Raw genomic sequence first — 24,718 nt, forward strand, 5'->3', positions numbered from 1 at the left:
GCAGTACACAGTTGTAGCTGTGTATGCCCAGCATGACTGTGCGTTGGCTGGAGTTTGAAGAGCTGAGAAGCAGCCTTTTTTTTCTTTTATCCTATCCTGTAAGTTGCTCTCCTCTGGGCAGTCTTTTCCTTCCTCTGGCCGCGCAAGCTGTATACTGCTCACCCTTCTTAGCAAGGCTCAGCATGGTTCTGAGTTAGGAAGGAGAAGGGCATTAGACAGAGAAGATGAGACATTCTCAGGGTTTACCATCAGGATTCCCAGGTGGCTCAGTGTTAAAAGAAGCCATTGGCAATTCGGGAGACATGGGTTCGATCCCTGGGTCAGGAAGATCCCTTGGAGAAGGAAATGGCAACCCACTCCAGTATTCTTGCCTGGAAAATCCCATGGACAGAGGAACGTGGCAGGCTACAGTCCATGGGGTTGTAAAAGAGTTGGACATGACTTAGCGACTAAACAACAAACAACAATCATCAGCTTACATGCTTCGTATTTTATCGATGGGTTGGAAGTCTGTTCTGGTGGACAAAACCTATACTATATATCTTAAGTTGTTCCCGGTGGACTAAGACAATTTGATCTGGTTTCTCATTAAATAATTTCTAGCTTAGGATTGCCAGGTCAGGCTCTGTGCTGTTGTTCTCTTCTGTTCTCCTCTTTTATGCCCACCTCTCTTTCTTCTCATGTGTCAGGCTTGCACACTCCCCCTATGTTTATTTAAGATCTTCACTGCACATCCTTTCTTTGGGAACTTTCTTCCCACTTCTGGAATGTTTTCATCCTCTGCACCTTACGTCTCCTTCATTTATACTCTGAGGTGTGATTGTCCTGTTGCTGCCTCTCCTTCTGGTGCAGGAAAGTAAGTGGGGCACAAGAGGATGATCACATTCCAGGGCTCAGGTGAGTCCCTGGGGTAGCTGCTGATTGTGGGTTCTTGGCTTCTCACAGAAAACAATTCAAGAGCAAGCCATAGTAGAGTGAAAGAAGGTTTATTCGGGGAGATACACACTGCGAGGACAGACTTTGGGCCATCTCAGAAGGCAAGAGAGGCCCCAGGGTATAGAGTTGTCAGTTTTTATAGGGGTGGATAATTTCACAGGCTAAGGAGTGGGAAGATTATTTCAGGCATTTAGGGGAAGGGCAGGGATTTCCAGGAATTGGGTCACCTTCCACGTTTTGGCCTTTCTGGTCGGCTTCAGAACCGTCATGGCTCTTGTGGGTGTGTCACTTAGCTTCCGGTTGTGTTGCACTGAACATATACTGAGGTTCAAGGTCTAGCGGAAATCAACTTGTCTGCCATCTTGGACCTAGTTTGTTCCAACCGGTTTATGTCCTGTCCTCAATGGTTATGTCATTCTTTTAAGGGTTTACTCTGCCTCCTTCCTGCCTCACTTCTCCACCCAGCCCAACTCCTCAGTGCAGTGTTCTCACCGCCCTTCCCTCACAGGCAGATCACTGTGTCCCCCCAGCACCATCACACGCCTCCTTAGGACAGGTCTCAGCTCTCCCTCTTATGGCATGGTCTCCCAGGTCACTTAGTGCTTCCATTAAAAAACAAAAACCGACAAACCAAAAGACTTATTTTCTGCGTCATAGGACCTATGACATAGAGTTCTTAGGAAATCCTGTGATCTAGGTAGTAGATGTCTCTTTTTCTGAAATTCTATCAGGGGACCCATCCATCCAGAAAACACAAGGAAACACCCTCCCTCTACCTTAGTAAGTCTTGTTTTCCTCATCTTCCTCTCCCCTGCCATGGTTTTTCATAAAAGGCATCAAAGTTCATAAAGTTTGTACCTAGGGAGAAAGACTGGCATAAAGAGACCAACTGTTAAATTCTCTACTGCTCACTGTGTCTTGATTTCCTACTCGCTACTTCCTATAGAGATGGTGAAGGACAGGAAAGCCTGGTGTGCTGCAGCCCATGGCGTCGCAAAGAGTTGCACACGACTGAGCAACTGAACAACAACTAGTTACTTAATGAGATAATAAGTCATGTTGCATTGCCTCCACTTCTATCCCCATTGCCCATTATTTTTTTTTTGCCTGCCTGCCTGAGCATATTTACCACTCACAACAAAAAGTACCTCTGCTGCTGACTTTCAAGGACTTCTGTTTTAATGTCTGTTCCCTTCTAGTTTCTCTAAGAGTTATCTTTCTTCTCTCATTGTCTTTCATACACAACATTCCTAACACATACAAGCAATAGCAGCATGACTATCTGCGTCATTGTTGACACTTTATTTTATCTCAGCAGGAACTTACCTTGCGTGATTTCGTTAACTGTTGCTCCTCCCACTAAAAAGTAAGCTCAGTGAGGGCTAGAACTTCATCCAAGTTCTTCACTGTTGTATTTCGCAGAGCCTAGAACCATGTCTGACACATAGAAAACTTTCAGAAATATTAAATAAGTAAATACATAAACACTGAGAAAGAGCCAGTGGGAGAGAAGGGGGGAAGGGGATAGGAATGATCCAGGAGAAGGAACTAAAAGAAGGATCAAGTTCTCAGGGGTTTAAGGGTGGAGCTTGGGAGGAGGTCTGTTGCTTGGGCGGAGCGGGAGTCTGGAGAATAAGCAGAGTGACTGACCATTGATAAGAAGAGGGCAATTTTTCTTTCTTATGGAAATCAGAAGAAAAGAGGAAATATTAGTTGTGCAGATAGGCTAGAGGTTTGCCAAAACAGTTGCTGTGTTAACTCAGTGTGTTTCCTCCTAAGAGGGCTGAGTTCCTTTGTCAGCAGGAGGCAGTTATCTGCAGAAATAAGGAGGTAGCTGGAGAGTTGGCAAGTCTGTCACTTTGGAGCATGTGAGAGAGAATTGACCCAGGAAGCATAGCTGGATGGTCTAGGGAGTGGGAAGACTGCATTGGCTTTGCCAACCAGGATCTGTCCATCTGACCCCTTTTCTTCAGCAGCTCTCAACCCCAGCCCAGGGGCTAGGTCAGGCGGGCTGCGGAGATCTTTCTTGACTCTCTCAGCTCAAAGTTTCCATGGCATCCTCTCCCTCCTGATTTACCTGGCATGTCATAATTGATTATAACCAGATGCTTATGTCTGCTTGCCTTGATGGACTGTCAGCTCCGTGGGGGCAGAGACTTGCCTATCTTGTTTGCTGCTGTGTCCCCAGCTCGTCCATGCTTGAGGTTTTGCCATACGACTGTGAAGAAGGGAATTTAACGTACCAGGTGGAGAGTATTGGGTCCTGGAATGCAAGATGTGGAGAAGGAAGGTGAAAAGGAGGCCAATAGAAAGTTGGCATTGGGGGAAAGACTAGTGGTTGGGGAATTGATGTATTAGTGATAAATAAAAAGAGCTGGAAGTAGATAAATGCAATCAGAGAATGGAGTATATTACTTTATAATTTCAGAGATGGGGCTCTTTGGGGGACCACAAGGATAAAGATCTGGCTATTGGAATGGGTGGTTGCAGTGAAACGGAGGAGAGAGTCATTAGGAATGAAGAGGTCATGGATACCTTATGACTTGAGATGCAGATGAAGCCTCCTTTGAGACTTCCTAGTGGATTATTTCACCTGACAGTGAGTAAAATAACGAAAGGTCATGTGTATATTTACAAGTAATGAGCTCATACTTTGCCTTTAGCATTTATTCATTTGCTCATTCATCCTTCCATTCCCTCTTATTTAGCAGTAAGCTATTTGTACAATAATGACCAAAGCAGACAAGTCTAGACCCTTCTGAAACATACAGACTTGTAGGAGGGGCAGGTAGTAAACACATGTCTGTAACTATAAACTGTGATAGTGTCAAAGGGAAAATGAGAATGAGGAACAGGTAAAGATGAGTTTCGGCAGTTGCTATTTAAGTGGGTGCCATTTCATCAAAGCAATATTGTGTATCATTTTTTAATATTGAAATTTATTGCTTTTGTTTCTCTCTTATTTGTTTAGAATTTACATAGAGCTACAGATGGGTAAATTTGCCTTACATTGGATGTTGGGTGTTGGGATAGCCCCAACATACAGTTCGGGGGTGCATTCAGAGGGTGCTCAGGGTCATGAAGAAGTTCTGAGAAAGGTATGATCATTCAGTGATCGGCTCAAGGTGTAGCTGAGTCAGCTGTGAGATGGAGGCCAAGGGTCACTAGAGGTCATGTAAGTAGGGAATATTTTCCGAGGCTCTGCTTGTATATCCGGGAAACCTGCAATTCCTAAACTGTCCTACAATTATAAATAATGTTTAAGTAGAAAATGTATAGGATATGCATCCTAGAACATGCCATCCATTTTATTTCTTGAATTCTCTAAAATAAGTGTACATTTCACCAATGGAAAAAAAATTCTGTATTCTTGTAGTGGAAAAATTAAAACATAATTCACTATGATAGACTCTACAATCTTTCTAAAATGCCAGAAATCTAGACAGCATGGCAATTTAACTTTTAGTTATATATGACACCCATCTGAGGTCTACTCTATGATTTGTATTCAAACGTCAAAAGATGTCATAAATACATGGCTACTTTAATAAATCCAGAAAAAATCTTTCCATCATATGGAAAAAAACAAGTTTTATTTCTCATCTCTACTATATTTTTCAAAAGCTGTATTTCTTGCTTTTGTGGTAAGTCTTGATGAAGACTTTTTAATAGTAACTGAGAAATACAGTGATGGACAGGGAGGCCTGGTGTGCTGCATTTCAAGGAGTCGCAAAGAGTTGGATACAACTGAGCTACTGAACTTACTGAGAAATATAGTGCCTTTATAATATAGTTCTTTATTGAATTTTTTTACTGTAAATTCATTACTTTGCTCAAGAATTTGACTCTGTCATTCTTGCCACTATTCAAAATTCTACTGAAACAAATTTATAAATATAAATTTTTACCACTTTCTATCCAACTCTTTCATGCTAGTATTTATAAAAATGACTTTTACATATTGAAAAAAAACTGATGTTATATTCATTTATTGAAAGAATATTTATTATGTGCCTGCTATGTGCCAAGTGTACCGTTTTTCGGTTGGGGAAGCAAAAGTGAGCAAAATAGACAAAAATATATACTTTCTTTTACTTTATTTTATGGTGTGGGGAAACAGTAAAATAATAAGGAAATCATATTTTTGCCTTAAAATATGATAAGCCCTACAGAAAGAAATATTTACCAGGGTATATAGAAGTTATGACAGGGACCAGACTATGAAAAACTTAATTACTAATGTAAAAGCAGTTACATTATGATACTGATTTTTATTCAGTTTTACATGCATATATTTCGCATGGTTTACTGGTGGGATGCTGCAGTGCACACTTTCATATAAAAATGTGATTTAATTCCCCATACAGTCTCATGAAGTAAGATTTGTTACTTCAACTATACATGTGAGAAAACTCTGATGTGAGGAGATGACTGTCACTCTCCCAGTGGAGGAAGCACGCCAGGGGCAGAGCCAGAATCCCAAGTCCAGATTTTTGATTCCCAGCCCTGCTCTGTTCTGATGGCTTCCCAGATGGCTCTGTGGTAAAGAATCTGCCAGCAATTCAGAAGACTCAGCTTGGATCCCTGGGTTGGGAAGATCCCCTAGAGAAGAGAATGGAAACCCGCTCCAGTATTCTTGCCTGGAGAAACCCATGGACAGAGGAGCCTGGTGGGCTGCAGTCCATGGGGTCGAAAGAGTTGGACACGACTGAGCGACTAATATACACACGCACTGCTGTTCTACTCCATGTCCCTGCATCTGGTCCTCCACCTAGTTTATTACAACACTTTATCCTTAGGCAGCATAGAGACGTCAGGTTTTGAAGTCCTTCCAGTAAAAATGGTAAGTGTTCAGTATGAAACAACTTTCGTGTAGTCTAGCGAAGCAATTTCCGATGGACTTTTCTGCAGATCTCTCAGGAAGAATGGAGACAGGGAAGTGACTGTCAAATCAGCCTGTCAAATGCCCAGAAACAAATGTTCAGCCTGTCCAATGCCCAGAAACACACATTCTTTTCTAAATTCTCCCCAGCAGACCCGCAAGTCTCAAGTTCAGTCGTTGTAGTGCTGGCCAGGTTAAATGCATTCTTCCGCTAAAGTACATTCTCAAAATCGTAGCAGTCATCAGGAGCTCTCATTTCCAAAAGTGCTGCTCCGGGTGTTTGATCATCCCGCACTTCTGGTGCGGTTGACATAATTGTATTTCACAGACCCAGTGCAGTCCACCTGTTGTCCAACCGGCTGAAACCGCTCTCGCCCCTTGGTGTTGGGCCATTCTGCTGATACAGGCTGTTATAAATATTACAAGGACAGGGGCAGTTTGTATTACAGGATAACCTAACCTAATTTGATGGACACGCTCATTTCCTATTTATTCTCTGTAGTCTGAGACGTGAGTTAAAATGTCAATGTGTTGTACAGGTTATGATAAAATATGGCCAGTAATTAATACTCTATTTAGAATATGCTGTCCGTAAGATAATGCTGGTAAGATTATGGTGCTCTTACATAAACTGATCCTGGTTTAGGGGAGGGGTGGGGAGGAGGGATTATATCATTCAAAATAATAAGAAGGTAAAGTTTGAAAATACAGTCTTCTCAGGGGGAGTCACTCCTGTACCCCAGCCAGCTGCAACTGAGAGGAGCATCCTGTGACTGCAAAAGAAAATAATGTGAGAAGGGAATTCTGGACGCTGCGTTTTGCTTGAGTAACACTGATATATTTGGAAGCATCTGTCTTCTCCTTTCACCTAGACCCACCTTTGTTTATTTTGGCCTCCTGTGGGTTCTTGCTACTGGTTCCCTCTGACTCCTGAGCCCAAAGACTCAGCCTGTATTTGGTTTCAAATCCTCCTTCTTAAAAGTTTACCACTACAAACAATCACAACATTTGCTGAGTAATTATGTTCCAATTTGCAGTTAAATTCTTGAGTCTAAATAGATTCATTATCAATAAAATGCACTCCTTTAACAAGGGGAAATATCTGATCATGTTTTCCCAAAGTACCATTCACATAATGTGTGATAGCTCGTGCTCTTTTTCTTCCCTTTGTATTCATCACACACATATTATGAGCCCGTGTTAGCATGTGCCAGGCAAAGCTCAGACACGGAAACAGTGTTCCCGACTCTTTGCTCTTTATGACTTATGATTATTTTAAAAACACACATATAGCACTTCTTATATGCCAGGCACATCTCTGTAGCTCAGCTGGTAAAGAATCCACCTGCAGTGTGGGAGATCTGGGTTTGATTTCTGGGTTGGGAAGATCCCCTGGAGGAGGGCGTGGCAACCCACTCCAGTATTTTTGCCTGAAGAATCCCTATAGACAGAGGAGCATGGCGAGCTAGAGTTCATAAGGTCACAAAGAGTCGGACATCACTGAGGGACGAAGCACATATGCCAGGCACAGTTCTAAGCACTTTACAAATACTAACTCCTTAATCCTCGAAGCAGCCTTAGGAAGAAGGTACTGTCCAAGGTCATAGGATTAGTGCTGGTGGAACCAAGAGGCTCAGAGCTGGCATCCTGGCTGCAGATTTTGTATCCTTCTCCACTATACCATGCCTTGTAGATTGATTTTCATATAGCCATCCTATGTATGCAATGAAAAGCAGAATATGGTGCCTGCCTTCAAAGGATTCACAAGCTAAATCTGTTTCTTCTTTCTTTTCATATTAATCTTCAAAGATCAGATCTTGATAGAGCATTATGGCCCATTATTTTACTTGATATGGTCATTTATTGAATATGTATAATGTTTACCAAAGACACAGGGACAATGCAGGCTGCATGTTAAGGAACTCAAATCAGAGAGACACACAATTTTGTAAGAGCTGATGGAAGGATGTTTGTCAATGAAAATTTTCCAAAGAAGTACTGTTTGATTTGGAGTTTGCTAAATGGAAGAATGGAGAGAGAGGAGGGAATTGTTGTTAGAAGACAGAGGGGTGTCTATATGAAGCAGCAGATTAGGATTAGGAATGGAAATGATTAAAAGTGTGACATGACCAGAGAAGGACGATGGGGTTTAAGTTCAAGTGGCCTGCATTCTGTGATAAAGATGTGGAATTGATTCAGTCAGTAATGGGAAATAATGAAGAAATTTAAGGAGTGAAAAGACATGGTGCAAATTATGTTTGAGAGCCACGAAATGGACAATTTGATTCAGAGCTGCCACTAAAAGTAGTGTGGATTCCTAATTTCATTTTTTACCTCTTTCCCCTATCTGCCTTCTCCAACCCTTTGTCTCCTCTTCTTTGGCCTCTCCCAGTTTTTTTTGCCCTAATCTCCACCCAGTCTTATCATTCCCTTCAGTAGTAAAAAATGTCTACTTTATCAAGGTTTAATCACAGATTTTCAGGAAAACACAACAGTATCTGCATTAGACCACATGTGTATGTGTGTGTGTATTTTAGTTGTTCAGTCCGGTCTGATTCTTTGTAATCCCATGGACTGTAGACTGCCAGGCCCTCTGTCCACGGAATTCTTCAGGCAAGAACGCCGCAGTGGGTAACCATTCCCTTCTCCAGAGAATCTTCCCGACCCAGGGATCAACCTGAGTCTCCTGCATTGCAGACAGATTCTTTACTGTCCTAGTCACTAGGAATGGCTTAAACCATGTAATGAATTTCATTGTCAGCATTCTTTCTACTTGCCAATTCAAAACTTCCCTTTTGTTAATGATACTTCAAACATCATTGTGAGAAAGAATATTTATTTGGAGGAGCAGTCAGCCGCTGAAGGAAGAGCCTAAAATTATGGTTCTTGAGTGATACCCTCCTCTTCTCACATGAAGATCCATCCTGCCTCAGTGAGAGGCACTGAAATTTTGCTGCATCCTGATGGAGAGAAGCGACAGCATTGTGCTTGCAGAGAGCTCTGGGATTGCTTTTCAGCTGTCCCCCTTGTCCTTCCGGCACAAAACCCATCCTCCCTGGGTCTTTTTCCTCTACTGTGTTTACCTAAAAGAACTGTTAAAAGATAAGGCAGCTGGAACTATTACAGAAAAGCACAACGCAGATGAAAAGCATTGTTATTAATTTCTATTTTTCAGGCAGAGTTGAGCTCGGTATTTCTATACCACAGTATTCCTCCAGGAACTCTGTATTTTAATGGCCTGAAATCTTCATCTTTCTGGAATAGTGAGAAAAATACAGTTCACCTTCATTTCTCGCAAATGAGGTTGCTTTTGTCCTTGTGCGCCTTTCAGAGCATTGCCAGAGAAAACCTTCAAAGACAACTTTCTGAATGGCTCCTGATTTACATTAATGATCTCCTTCAAGGAAAATGTGCTCCTTTTTTCCTCTTGAATTTTTATACCTTCTTTTTTTTTTGTCTGTAGATCGAAGAGTCAGTTGAGACCCACTTCAGCAGCCGTGGCAGAAGGGCTGTTCTCTACAGGCCTTCTTCCTCCAGCCAAAGGGAGCTTCAGCTCCACCAGAGCATTCTCACTCAGCATCAGTATATGGTTGTCATCTCTGAAGAAAGCCTCGGCGCCGACCCTGGGCTCCTAGAAAAAGGTCAGAGTCAGAAGTAATTACCAAAGTTGCTTGTCATCTAGTGTAAATACTTCCTGGAATGTGCTACTGTCTTCCTCTAAAAAAATTCGCAAGAACAAATTTTTACCCATAATCAACTTTGTTGCACCGTAGAAAACTTGGATTCTTTTCTAACTTCCTTTCCATTCTCCTTTAGCTGCATTTCTTTATTCCTGAAATTATTTTGTTTATATTTTGCAGCATTTTGGAGTTACATAGTTCATCTTTAAATGCTGCATACAAAATGTTTATGTTTATGAGCCTGAATACATATTCTGCCCAGCACCAAACTGCTCCGTATTTTAAGAAAATTGCCACTTCATCTGACTGCAAGTAGAATGTGCTGGAAATTGTTTTGAGAAGCCAGCTTAAATGTGAATCACAGATTGGCTCTAAATGCAAAAGAAGTGTGGATATTTATCTCACACACTGTTACTAGTCAAGTACTTTTTATTTCTATCATTTGAAGTGAAAAATAAGAGACAAATTCTTATGTAAGTTATTTGAAAAGGAAGTTGAATAGATGATGAGGGTCAAAAAGGGCAGTAACAATAACAGCTGACAGATCTTCAGTGACTAACCATGTGACATATTGTATTCTGTATTCATGGCCTCATTTAATCCTCACTGAAAGCCTCTGAGTACCCCAAGAAAAGATACATGCACCCCAATGTTTATTGCAGCATTATTTACAATAGCCAGGACATGGAAGCAACTTGAATGCTCATCAGCAGAGGCATGGATAAAGAAGATATGGTGCATATATACAATGGAATATTACTTAGCCATAAAACAGAACACAGTGGTGCCATTTGCAGAGACCTGGATAGAGCTAGAGACTGTCAAACAGTAAGTAAGTCAGAAAGAGAAAAACAGATTAGTATAATATCGCATTTATGTGGAATCTAGAAAAATGGTGTACATGAACTTATTTGCCAAGGGGAAATAGAGGCACACACATATGGATGTGAGAGTTGGACTATAAAGAAAACTGAGCACTGAAGAATTGATGCTTTTGAACTGTGGTGTTGGAGAAGACTCTTGAGAGTCCCTTGGACTGCAAGGAGATTCAACCAGTCCATCCTAAAGGAGAGCAGTTCTGGGTGTTAATTGGAAGGACTGATGCTGAAGCTGATCCAATACTTTGGCCACCTCATGTGAAGAGCTGACTCATTGGAAAAGACCCTGATGCTGGGAAAGATTGAGGGCAGGAGGAGAAGGGGATGACAGAGGATGAGATGGTTGGATGGCATCATCAACTCGATGGACATGGGTTTGGGTGGACTCCGGGAGTTGGTGATGGACAGGGAGGCCTGGCGTGCTGTGGTTCATGGGATTGCAAAGAGTTGGACACGACTAAGCGACTGAACTGAACACAGAGAACAAATGTAGGGACACCAAGGGATAAGCGGGGGCGGGGGGGGGTGTGCAGGGGGGTGGAATTAGCTGGGAGATTGGGGTTGACATATATACACTACTATGTATAAAATAGATAACTAGTGAGAGCCTACTGTATACACAGGGAACTCTGCTCAGTGCTCTGTGTGTGTGCTTAGTCGTTCAGTCATGTCCAGCTCTTTTTGACGCCATGGACTGCAGCCCACCAGGCTCCTTGGTCTGTGGGGATTCTCCAGGTAAGAATACTGGAGTGGGTTGCTATGCCCTCCTCCAGGGGATCGCCCTGATCCAGGGATCAAACCTGGGTCTCCTGCATTGCAGCCGGATTTGTCACTGTCTGAGGCAGCAGGGAAGCCCAAGAACATGAAGTGAGTAGCCTATCCCTTCCCAACCCAGAAATTGAACCAGGGTCTCCTGCATTGCAGGTGGATTCTTTACCAGCTGAGTCACCCAGTAAATGCTCTGTGGTGACCTCAATGGGAAGGAAATCTATAAAAGAATAGATATATGTATAACTGACTCATTTTGCTGCATGGCAGAAACTAACACAGCATTATAAAGCAGCTATACTCCAATAAATTTCAGAAAGAAATATTCATCCCTCCCCCACTTGCAGAAGATGAACCCAAGGCTTGGAAAGGTGCAGGGACGCACCTTGTATCTTAAACTGCGGTGATGGAGGGGCAGGATCTGAAGCCCCCGGACTCCAGGTCTCACTTCTGTGCTCGTCCTCTTCATCTCCACGTTACTCACTCCCTCTTTTGACCCCTTTTTTGTTGTTCAGTCGCTAAGTTACGTCTGACTCTTTGTGACCCTGTGAACTGCAGCACGCCAGCCTTCCCTGTTGTCACTATCTCCCAGAGCTTACTCAAACTCATGTCCATTGTGTCGGTGATGCCATTCAACCAACTCATCCTCTTGCCATCCACTTGTCTTCCTACCTTCAGTCTTTCCCAGCATCAGGGTCTTTTCCTGCATGAATCGATCTTTATTCCAGCTACCAGGACATGGAGGACTCATCCTCTGTGGGCCAATTAGAGTTTTCTCTTTAGGATGGCAAAGTGTGTGTTTGCTTTCCTTGTTATCAAAAGGGAGGAGAGGAAAAGCAATCTGAATCAACTGCTGATCTCCATGGTGTTTTCCTCGGGGAGAAAATAGATCCTGGTGCCACAATAATTTTCATTTGTCATTTCAGTGTCAGCCATCCTGACATCCTCATAACACATGCTTTTCAATGAGGTCCCCCCCTTGCTCTTTAATGGTTTCCCTTGTGGCTGGTAAAGAATCTGCCTGCAATGTGGGAGACCTGGGTTTGAACCCTGAGTTGGGAAGATCCCTTGGAGAAGGGAAAGGCTACCCACTCCAGTATTTTGGCCTGGAGAATTCCATGGGCTGTATAGTCCATGGGGTCACAAAGGGTTGGACACGACGGAGACTGAGTGACTTTCACTTTCACTTTTGCTTTTTAAAATGCTAGTTTACGTTGGTCATGAAAGAGGCTGGGAACACTTAGCCATGATCATCCTTTACCACCATTTTTTTTTTACAATGTTGATGATAAAGTTATAAGCTACCTCATTAACAAACCTCTCAGGGGAAAAAAACCTCCAAAGATCTACTTCGATGAAAAGAAAGGACAGAAATATAGGCAGAATATAGGCCATTAGGACAAGTCTTCAGGAATACCATTAGCTGGCCTCTGCCCCCAGAAGTATGTTAATCTAGAGCTCTTAGAAGCAAATAAGAAAAGCAAAAGGGAAGATGAAAGCCCTGGAATATGGAAGCATCTGGAAACAAAGTTTACAGACCTCACTGAGGTTGGTTCTAAGAAGGACCCGTCTGAAGTCTAAAGTACTTTGGCCACCTGATGCAAAGAACTGACTCCTTGGAAAAGACCCTGCTGCTGGGAAAGATTGAAAGCAGGAGGAGAAGGGGACGACAAAGGATGAGGTGGTTGGATGGCATCACCGACTTGATGGACATGAGTTTGAGCAAGCTCCGGGAGTCGGTGATGGACAGGGAGGCCTGGCGTGCTGCAGTTCATGGGGTCACAAAGAGTCTGACACGACTGAGCGACTGAACTGAACTGAACTGAAAGTTCTAAAACATCCATAAATGATATTGTCAGAACACCATTGATCAGAATAGCTGTCAATCTTAAGGAAAGATATAAAACACTTTGTCTTCCTTTCATCCTATAAATTATTTTAGCCCACCGCTGAACAAGGTGATTGTATTAGCACCACCCTTGTGCCACATGAGGGTGGTCCTGGGATCCTGCAAAGCCTTGACCCTGATAACAGAACACTATTGTCTGAAATCCACATGTTTTCTGCCTCCCTGGTGCTGCTACTCATTATATATGGGCACAACATGGGTTATCTGTGCTTTCAACTTCAATTTCCATTTTATCCACCCGCAAAACAAGGAATATGTCTCTTCTCTCCCTTGATGTCCTTTGGGTCAGTTTTATAAGAAAAAGGAGAATTACTTTGCAGCTTCCAAATACCAAGAAAGTGCAAAGAAAGCCTGACGACAGCAATAGAATCTGGCAGCCAGAGGAGCTTCTGGGCACAGTAGCACAAGATAACTAGAGGGTGTCACTGGAATTTGTCAGCGTAAATACTGATTTGTCTCCCTTTCCCTACATCTCCTCAGTTTTGAAAACATCCACTGCTTCTTTGTTGATATTCTTTTGCTTTCTATAGTAAGATATTATTCCTGGATAGGCCTCAAGAAACGGTAGCAGTTTCATAAGTATGAGATATTATTGGCTCTTCATTTGATTTTGTAGTTTTCATTGTGATAGCCTGTGTGAATTGAATACCTGAGATAAAAAATTTCCATGACCATCATCTAATATGTCTCTGATTATCTCATGTATAGGAAAAAAACCACTTTTTAAATTGCAGCTTCTCTTCCATGGCCACACATTTAATCTATAGACTGTTTGAGTTGAAGCACTTACTGTCAAAAATATTTTCTCGAGATTTAATTCGTGTAAAATTTATTTTGCTCTAGTTTCACATATTCGACCTCTGCTTGTCTTACTAGGCGTACAACAGCAGAGAGTGGGACCCTAAATTGGCCCCTTTGAACTTCGTCTCCCCATGCTGAGCAGCTTGGTGGAAGTGAGAGCAATTCAGAATGATCTGGAGACTTACTCTCCGAATCTTTCTTTTCATCATTTGCTGTTTGCTTACCTGAGATTTTAAAAGATTACATTGAAAACAAAAGAGGCACTCCTACAAATATTATAAAGTACCAAGGTGTAGAGTTGACGCATTTATAAAACACATTCTTGGTCCTAGGGAAATAAATATAAAACTCATTTTCCCTGTTCTAACCATTTATTCTACCTGCTTTCTATTCCTCTTTTGACTTTTCCCCCAACGTTTCTGCTGATCTCTTTTCTTTGTGCCATCCTTTGAGGCACAGGTGGCCTTTTTCAGGGTCCTTTAAAAAAAAAAACCTTTAAGGCTAGAAGGATAAAAACTAGGAAAAAATTTAAAAGAGTGCTAGTCTAGGTAGGCAACATTATACTATTAAGTATAATCTGTTCTCGAAGAGTAATATTTGGGCTTCATCTTGTATTTAATTGCTAATTTAGTAAACATTAATTGAAGGGAAAAGTAAGCGGTCTTAGGTTGAAAATTCACATATAGTTATTATGTTTTCCCCTGGTTAATTCTATTCTGTGATATAATAGAAGTTGGTGATTCTAACCAGAACAACAATAGGTCTGTGTAAATTTGGCCTTGTTCTCTGAGTCATATTGTAGTTTTTATATTAAAGGCAGTAATGGTATTTACTTCACAAGAATATGTGGTGAGAATTTAATCACTTTGTCCACACCCACCAGAGTTCTGGGAGGCAACGAAGTAAAGCCCTGCCAATATTTCTCATTCAGTAGTCTGGGAGTGGGGCCCAGAAATTTGCATGTTGAAAACAGAGACAGGTAATTCTGATGTGTAACCTAGTTTGAGGAACACTGTTTAAGGGATATACTACTGGTTCAAAAAATAGCAATCTTTAGAGTTCATTTTGTTATAAAATGATCCAGTGTGCTTGCTATATGCCATTGAACTATTAATACTGAAGATTTATTGGTATAGTTGTTTATAAGCATTTCAACTTTAAGCTGATTTTGAGGACAGTAAGAGGACAATTGTCTTTACAGATTTATGCCTACAAAACAGCAGAATATGAAACATACACATTTATAATCCTTCAGCCTCCTACTTTGGAAAAATATATCTTCTGTTCCTACGTTTGTAAGAATATAGAAGTCTCTGAATATATGTCTCTAAAGGAAAAGATTGAAGGACCAACCAATTATTCCCTTTCCTAATATCTAGATACTATATAGTAAATCAGTGCTCTGGTACATGGAAAAGAATAGTGGCCTAAAAGAGAGCAGGTGTTCTCCAAAAAAGTTCTTAACCTATTCCCATGGTGACATCCAAGAAAGGTGTTTTCTAGGAGACTCTGATTTAAGGGACTTTGTCATTGGATCAGAATTATTTATATATATTTGAAGGGTAGAGCATATTTAGTAAGTTTCTGCCCACTCTTGCACATACCCTGCACTTTTGAATTGTGTAATAGTCATGTAAAAAACAAATGCCAATTGCTATCAAAGCTACAGAATTGGAGACTATCTTATGATTTCAAATTGCTCTTGTTTTTGTAACTTGGGGCTTTTATACAGAATAGTCTTTGAAGAAATATAAAAAGTGAAAGACTATATAAATTTTCTTGCCAGGCATTGACAAACCATGGCCCACTGGCCAAATCTGGCCCAATGCCTATAAACAAAGTTTGATTGGAACACAGCCACTCATTTGTCTTTGTACTGTCTTTGACCGTTTTTGTACTTTGACAGCAGAACTAAGTAGTTGCAACAAAGACTATATGGCTCTTAAGGCCTAAAATATTTGTTATTGAGTCCTTTACAGAAAATGTTTGCTGACCTGTGGATCTAGACTAACTCTATGTCATTTGATCTCATGATGATGGTTAAAGTCAGGGACTGAGATAGATTAGGTTTTTAACTTAACTCAAACCTCATTCAAAAAGGATTTGATGGTTTATAGTCAAACATATAATAATAAGATTACTAAGATGGAAATATAAAAGTAGGGCTCAAACTGGATATTCCTCTTAGCTACCATAATTTCAGCTTAATTTTGGCTTAAGCTGCCAAGTACCCAGCTTGGCAACAGGGGAAAGAATAGAGAGAGGTTTTGCTCTTGGGAAGAAGGGGACACTATAGTGCCTCCCCTTAATCTCTGACATGTCCAGATAGTACATTTAGAACAAATTTTTCAAAAGGATTATTAAGTTGATGATATTATGGATGGTCAAGGGCCAGAGCAACATTTGTATTGCAGACGAAGTAGATGTGAGCTAAGAGTGAAGCATGGCAGCATGACATAATGAAAGCATCTCTAAGAAGGGCTAGAATATATACTAGTGATAAATAGCATTTATCAATATTTGTATTGATACATTTGCTATATTGTGTAATAGAGATGATGTTTTAAGTAATATAGTTACAGCTTTCCCCCCACTAAGAAGGACACTGTAATTTTCCCAGCTGTGTTCTTGGGATGTACTATTAAAGACACAGTTAACAGAGCGAGATGTTACTACTACTTAATGTTGTGGAAAATGTATTAAAAAAAGGAAAAGTCCATTTCCTTCCCTGTTTGTAATTTCATAGTTTCTTCCCTCCCATAATTGTATTTACATTCACCTGCACTCTTAAAAATGTCCAACACATCCATGTATCATTTGAAATTTAGTCTCATTTTGAAGGTTTATTTATAATGGCTACTTGCCAAAAACTGTTTCTGCTGGTTGTGTGGAAAAGAAACAAGTACTGCAGATCAATCTTAACTTTTGTAATGGAAAATGTATTTCAAATTTTTCTTCAGTTTATTTGTATTCAAAAAGAAGCCATAAGGAAGTTGAGATTTAAATTAAGTAAGAAGAGCTTAACCACAATAATTGCTTTCTTGGGGAGCGTAGTGGACTGTGATAATTAAAGAGAATAAGCTGTGGAGTAAGACTGAACCTGGGTTGGACTCTGTAGGGTTATCTTTAATGGTGACACTACCCTGGGCAAGTTGGCCTCTCAAAGCCCTTGTTTTTCTCTTCTGAAATGGATTGTTTTGAGATTGTTCTGAGAATGGCATGTGTTAGGTACTCCAAAAATGGGAGATAATATTGCTACTGCTGCCAGGAGCTAGATACAGAAAGGAGATCGTGAAGATTCCTTTGTGGAGAGGTATGTTAAAGGTGGGGGCTTCCCTGGTGGCTCAGTGATAAAGAATCTGCCTGAAATGCAGGAGACATGGGTTCGATCCCTGGGCAGGAAGATCCCCTGGAGAAGGAAATGGCAACCCGCTCCAGTATTCTTGACTGGGAAATCCCATGGACAGAGGAACCTCGTGGGCTACAGTCCATAGGGTTGCAAAGGGTCAGACACAACTTACTGGTAGCAGAAGGGTGCTGCTACTGGAAATTTTGCATTAAAATCTTCCCATTAAGTCCTATTCTTTTCGAGTCTCCTTCCCAGTTTAATATTTTTTCATGAACGATCTGGGTTGTCAGCCCTCCTGAAATTCTGACACACGGTCTCCTGGAACATTCCATTAGGAAAAACAACTTCACTTATAAAAAAATTTATTAACTGCTTGAGGTCAGGAACCCTATCTGCTCAGCGCATCACATAGAACTATGCCCTCCACATAGGGGCACACAATAAATAGTTATTCGAGTACATAAACAAATGAATATGAAATAGTACAGTTGAGCCCCTTAAATAGTGAACTACCTTAGACTTTCACATTAAAACTTAATTCATCAGCCTTTCATTTTTATGTAACTTTAAAGGAACATTGATATTCTACTCATGCTCAAATCTGCTCATATAACAAAAATAATGCAACCACAAATGTGGTAGGAGATAAACCTAATATTTTATACATCAAACAATTCTAGACTGTGGAGGTTTTTAATGCCTGTGTCTGTTTTCAGTTTTCCCCTTCCTTGGATTTCAAGACTCCTCTGCCACATTTAGCGGTGTTCCTCAACCTGTTGTTTTTGCAAGAAGGGCAGATGTGTTTAGTTCTAAACATGTGCGGGCTCAGGTGCTTTGAGATTTTCACATGGATGTATTTAGCAGAGACTGGAGGTCAGGCAGGAGATGCAGATGTGTGGGCTGTCTGCTTAGAGGTGATAACTGATTCATTGAAGGTTTAATATTCCATAAAACAGAGGAACACACAGTTACCTAAAGATGCTCTCCAGTAAAGGACACGGAAAAGTAAGCTTATAGCTTTTACTGCTCGTGACTGTAAAGAGCATTAAAGGTGAAAACCCCATCATGTCATTGAGGTCCTGTCAGTGTCCTCTACCTTACACTCTCGAGTTCTTAGCATTGTATGAAACATTCACTTCTAGTCCCTTGCTTTGAAAAACATGTCATATGACCCAAGATTTTTATAGCATGTACCTCTCTAAAGGAAAAGAAAGTCACCATCAAATTCTTCTCTTTCCTAGCATCCAGGTACTATTTAGTAAATCACTGTTTTAGTTCATGGAATGAATAGTGGCCTGAGAGAGAATAAATATTTTCCAAAAGTTTTAAGCTTGCACCCACGGTAGAGTCTATGTAATATGTAGTTCAGGAGACTCTGACGCAGAGTATATTTTATCTTTGGCCTGGAATTATTTATGTATACTTGAGGAGGGCATATTTCTGCAGTTGCAGTGCAAACCAAGAACTGTAGCAGGAACAAGAAAATAGATTGTTCCAATTGAAAAGACTGTTTCTGGGAGGCCTGCAAGTAGTTGGGCCAATATTTTTGTATCCCCACTGTTTAAGGGGTCACTTGAGTACAGGATTTATTTGTAGTAACCTTAGAAGGCCCAGGACCTGTTGAAGGATGAACATTGCATCAACCGGACTTACCTAGCAATGGAACAGCCCAGCTCAAAGAGTAGGAAGTTTTGATGGAATAAGAGCGAAGCAGGAATGCTGCAGAGGGCTTGCTTTATCACTCAGGAGAATGCATAAAATCAGCATCAAAGCCTTTTTCAAATCTGCAGTTTGAGGATGAGCTCTAACACGCATACACACAAACACAGAGGAAGCAGGACAAGATTTTTTTTTTAATTGGAGTACAATTGGTTTACAGTGTTGTTAGTTTCTGCTGTACAAGGTGAATCAGGTAATATGTATACATATATCCCCTCCCGGTTGAGCCACCCTCCCACCACCCACCATCCCACCCCTCTAGGTCATCACAGAGCACCAAGCTGAGCTCCTGTGCTAAAGAGCAGCTTCCCACCAGCCATCTGTCTTACACACTGTAGTCGTGTATATATTTCACTGCTACTCTCTCGATTCTTCCCTATTCTCTATTCTAGATTATCCCTATTCGATCATTCCCTGGGATGCTATTCTCTTCGACTCTCTCCTTCCCCCTGTGTCCACAAGTCAAGACAAGATTTTAAACCCCTATTATTCTAGAATTCCTTTTCTTTAGTCTTTGCCTTTAGTCTCCTGTCCTCCGGCAGAAGAGAGGAACAGGAAGCTAAGATGGGGAGAAGAAATGTGGACCTGAAGGCCAAACTGGAAGTGGTCCCTTTAGGCTGGGAGTGCAGGTTGACAGCAGATGCTTCTTCTGATCCTTTAAAATTTGAGAGCCTAATGAACTCATTCCTTTTCCCCTCCAGCCCCATACCAGCACCCCTGCTGCCTTCCTGAATTTAATATGCACTAGGACTACTCAGCAGGAAGACAAAAGAGTAAAGGTCACATTTGAAAGGCACAGAGTGTTTCGCTTTGTCCGTATTTTGCCTGGAACACACTTGACATACGTTTTTTATTAGGCAAGTAATAGGTTTTGGACGGTATCAGAAGCACTTCTGTGCCCTGAGTTAATCAAACTAGAAAACAAAAGAAATTGAATCAAAGAAATGGCATAGGGCTGCACCGTTCTATTTTATTGTATTATGACACATGGTAATTGTGTGTTCGGGTTTATTGTTATTTTCCTCATCGCTCATAGAATTACTGATGTATTTACTCCCAAACAGAATGTGTTCCTTAATTGGCAAGGGAGAGCTCAGGAATGTTTATTTAACCTTAACTTGGTTGAATTGTTTATACTACAGGGACCCAAGTTCAATTTACTTTAGTTTTGGAAAAAAAAAAAACTTTCTTATTTATAGAAGCTGAGTTATGAGTGATCTCCCCACTCTGATGTTTCCTTTATCCTCCACTGTGCAAAGGGAACAAAAAGCCACTGTCTCATTCTTACTCCAAAGAAACTAAACTACTTCCTTAAGTGGGTTAGTTCTTTCAATTGAAAATGGTAACCAGATGTTTACTGAAATCCCTAGCATTTCTCCTTCAAGCCTAGTTTCTTTCTAATTGTTTGATCTTTTTAAGTTTCATAGAAACCAGATTGGGTATTTGAGTTTTCCATAGCTGAGAAATGTTTAATGCCCCTTTGAAGATCCTTTGTACTGTTACTTTAAATGCACTGTCTTCTGCTTCTACTTTTTTAAAAAGATGCAGCGCGGAAACTTTTATCAGGTTTCATTTTTTATAAGCAATTTGTTACCAGGTCCTTGTTCTCTTCATATTTCTTTAGAGTTGAAAATACTGGGTGATTTTGTTTGTTTGTTTGGAAATTTAGACTTTTTTGTTTGATCTTGCCACAGACTAAACTCTGCTTTAAATGACAGATTGAATTTGTAAAAACAAATATTTGTATTATATTTAGATGAAGAAAGACTCCAGGAAGGAAAACAGACTCCTTCATATTGGACCTTTCAAGAGACAGAGTGTGTGGATTAATTTAAGGGAATTTGGAGACTTCAGACATAGTGTGTTTCTATGCTAGTGCATTATCAGATTTAGCTGCTTGAAATATTTTAGACCTTGTCCTCAAACTGGTAGGAGTTAGGGAGCATCTAACCAGATTTTCAGGACTGCCTGTCAATTTTTGTATCACTTTTACTTTCTACTCTCATTGTTACAAATATTGTTGAAACATCCCAAGTCACTTCCTCTTTAATTGCTAGTTCCCTCTGGATATCCTGTATGGTTTCTATCTTATTTTTAGCTAAAGTTACTTCCTCTTAACAGCTTCTCTTTGCAGGAAGTCCAAACCACAGTTTGGGAAACAAAGACTTAAGGGAAAGGAGGAGATTTTTTTTCTCCCTTGGTAATCTCTATTTAATCCTCAATAATCAGACTTGTACCACACCACACCCTACCTCCCCAAATTATCCTTTCAGAATTTGCCAAGAAACTCCATTTTGTTACAAATCCAGCCACTATATTTATGATTGCAATATTTTTGGTAGAAGAGCAGATTTGAGCATGAGTAGAATATAAACTAAGCTTTAATGTAAATTCACTGAGATGATTTCTTAATGTCCTTGGTCTTACTCTAGCAGAGTTTCCCAACTTGGTGAAATGTATGAACCAGTGGAATAAACACTTGTCCTAGTACTGAATGGGTGCTATAGGGTCCAGCATTTTCTCTCTTAATTTCCTTAATTGTGCCTTGCCTGCTTCTCCCACCTTCCTGTCCCGTCCTTCTTTATGTTCTTCTTCCAGATGAGAGCTTTCTCCAAGATGTTTATCCCTGGTCATCTTATTTTCCACGTGACTTGATACTCCCTCAAGAAACGTTTCTACTCTATGGATTGAACAATTGCTTCTGGGAAACAAATTAGCGGCTGCTGGAGGCTGGGGGTGGTGGTCAGAGGGGCAAACTTCCCGTCATAAATGAATTCTGGAGGCGTTTTATACAGCATGGTGACTGTAGTTAGTGTAGTAGTAATGTTAGTGGCTCCGTAGTGTCGAACTCTTTCCGACCCCGTAGACTGTAGTCCACCAGGCTCTTCTGTCCATAGAATTCTCCAGGCCAGAATGCTGGAGTACGTTGCCATTCCCTTCTTCAGAGGATATCCCTGACCCAGGGATCAAACCCAGGGCTCCTGCATTGCAGGCAGATTCTTTACCATCTGAGCCATGGTGACTATACTTAACAATACTATATTGTATATACTTACCTGGCAGGGGAGATACTGTGATCAATACTATATTGTATAGTTGAAAGTTGTTGAGACAGTATATTGTAAAGGTTCTCATTACAAAAAAAAAAAAAAGGGTATAATTCTGTGTGTGGTGACAGATCTCAACTAGACTTATTGTGGTTATTATTATTCAATGCACAAGTGTGCGCGCTCACACACACACTATAAATACATATATATGGCTTCTCGGTAGCTCAGCTGGTAAAGAATCCGCCTACATTGTGGGAGACCTGGGTTTGATCTCTGGGTTGGGAAGATCCCCTGGAGAAGGGAATGGCTACCCACTTCAGTATTCTGGCCTGGAAAATTCCACGGACTGTATAGTCCATGGGGTTGCAAAGAGTCGGACACAGTTGAGCAACTTTTACTATATATATATCAGGGAGTTTAGTCACTCAGTTGTGTCCAACTCTTTGTGATCCCATGGACTGCAGCATGCCAGGCTTCCCTGTCCATCACAAACTCCTGGAGCTTGCTCAAACTTATGTCCTTCGAGTCGGTGAAGCTATCAAACAATCTCATCCTCTGTCTTCGCCTTCTCTTCCTGCCTTCAATCCTTCCCAGCATCAGAGTCTTTTCGAATGAGTCAGTTCTTCGCATCAGGTAGCCAAAGTATTAGAGTTTCAGCTTCAGCCTCAGTCCTTCCAATGAATATTCAGGACTGATTTCCTTTAGGATGGACTGGTTGGGTCTCCTGCAGTCCAAGAGACTCTCAAGAGTCTTTTCCAACACCACAGTTCAAAATCAATTGACAAAATCAAATAGCTCTTTAATAAGCTGTCTAGATTGGTCACAGATTTTCTTCCAAGGAGCAAGCATCTTTTAATTTCATGGCTGCAGTCACCATCTGCAGTGATTTTGAATGCTGAGTTTTAAGCCAGCTTTTTCACTCTCCTCTTTCACTTTCATCAAGAGGGTCTTTAGTTCCTCATCACTTTTTGCCTTAAGAGTGGTGTCATCTGCATATCTGAGTTTATCTCTCTCAGCAATCTTGATTCCAGCTTGTGCTTCATCCAGCTGCGCATTTCACATGATACACTCTGCATATAAGTTAAATAAGCAGGGTGACAATATACAGCTTTGACATACTCCTTTCCCAATTTGGAACCAGTCTGTTGATCCATGTCTGGTTCTAACTGTTGCTTCTTGACCTGCATACAGATTTCTCAGGAGGCAGGTAAGATGGTCTCGTATTCCCATCTCTTTCAGAATTTTCCCCAGTTTGTTGTGATCCACACAGTCAAAGGCTTTGGTGTAATCAATGAAGCAGAAGTAGATGTTTTTCTGGAATTCTCTTGCTTTTTCTATGATCCAGTGGATGTTGGCAATTTGATCTCTGGTTCCTCTGCTTTTTCTAAATCCAGTTTGCACATCTGGAAGTTCACGGTTCACACACACACACACACACACACACACACACACACTTCCGCAGTGGCTCAGTGGTAAAGAATCTGCCTGCAGTACAGGAGGATTCCTTGGGTCAGAAAGATCCCCTGGAGAAGGGCATGGCAACCCACTCCAGTATTCTTGCCTGGAGAATTCTATGGACAGAGGAGCTTGGCATGCTGCCATCCATGGATTACAAAGAGTTGGACATGACTGAAGTGACTAAGCCCATAGCATATATATGCTATATGCTATGTATATATATACATATAAAATATATGTGTGTGTGTATTATACATATGTATATATATTATTATATGTATATATATGTACATGTATATATATATTATAGATATATATATGTAGAGAGAGAGAGACTATCATGTTGTACACCCTGAATTAACATGATGTTAGATGTCACTTATATCTCAAGAAAGTTTCTCTGGGGATATAACCTGAAAATAATGTTGAATCCTAATTGTCTCCTGTAGGCAGAGTCTTGAGAAAGCATAGACTTTCCTAGTACCTGGCAGATGTTTTCATTTGTGTGTCCCAGGGCCTCGTTATGTATAAATAATGGATAATGCATGATACTTCCATTCTCTGGGAATGTTTTTCTAACCAGTAATGCTGACTGCGAGCCCACAGCCTTGCAGACTCTAAAGCTTATCATCAGGTCCTCTCTCTCCTTCAGCCATAACACCCAGCAGCCCCCACACCCTGTGGTGTGCCTTCTCAGTCATGACTCCATACTCCTTACGGTTCCTATGCCTCTCTTGTGCTATCACGGTAACAGTTACTCTCCCAGATGCTGGTCTCTTCCTTCTATTATACATCCTCACCACAGATGCCAGTTTATTTTATTTTATTTTTATTTTTTAAATGTTTCATTTTGATCTCCAATATTCCCAATTTTTTTTTAACAAGTTTTATTTATTTACTTATTTTCCTTTTCGGATGCATCTTGCAGGATGTGGGATCTTAGTTCCCTGACCAGGGATCGAACCCACACCCCCTGCATTGGAAGGCAGAGTCTTAACCACTAGACCACCAGGGAAGTCCCACAAGCGCCAGTTTAATATTCCGTAGGCACAGCTCTGCTCACGTCAGTTCCCTCTGCAGAAGTGTTCGATGATTTTTATGTCCACCTAAGCAGAATGCAAATTTCTTAGCCCAGCATTCAGCGCTTCCCATGCCAGGGAGTTGGATACCTCCACACCCCTGCAATAGTATGGCTCTCAGGCCATGTTGTTCCTACACTTGAATTACCTAGGGAATGTAGAAATTAAAGAAGCCAATGCCCACGTCTCACTTAGAAAATTTTGTCAGA

General features: G+C 41.0%; 1 protein-coding gene across 1 annotated transcript in view; it reads left to right on the top strand.

Moving 5' to 3' along the window:
• CPED1 (cadherin like and PC-esterase domain containing 1) overlaps nucleotides 1-24,718 on the top strand; it is a 304,150-nt gene that overhangs the window by 16,862 nt on the left and 262,570 nt on the right. The window contains exon 2 of the mRNA XM_061165684.1: nucleotides 9,282-9,459. Coding sequence (XP_061021667.1) covers nucleotides 9,282-9,459 — 178 coding nt within the window. The remainder of the gene's footprint in view (nucleotides 1-9,281; nucleotides 9,460-24,718) is intronic.

This window comes from Dama dama, chromosome 18 (genome assembly GCF_033118175.1).
Source record: "Dama dama isolate Ldn47 chromosome 18, ASM3311817v1, whole genome shotgun sequence".
NCBI lineage: Eukaryota > Metazoa > Chordata > Mammalia > Artiodactyla > Cervidae > Dama > Dama dama.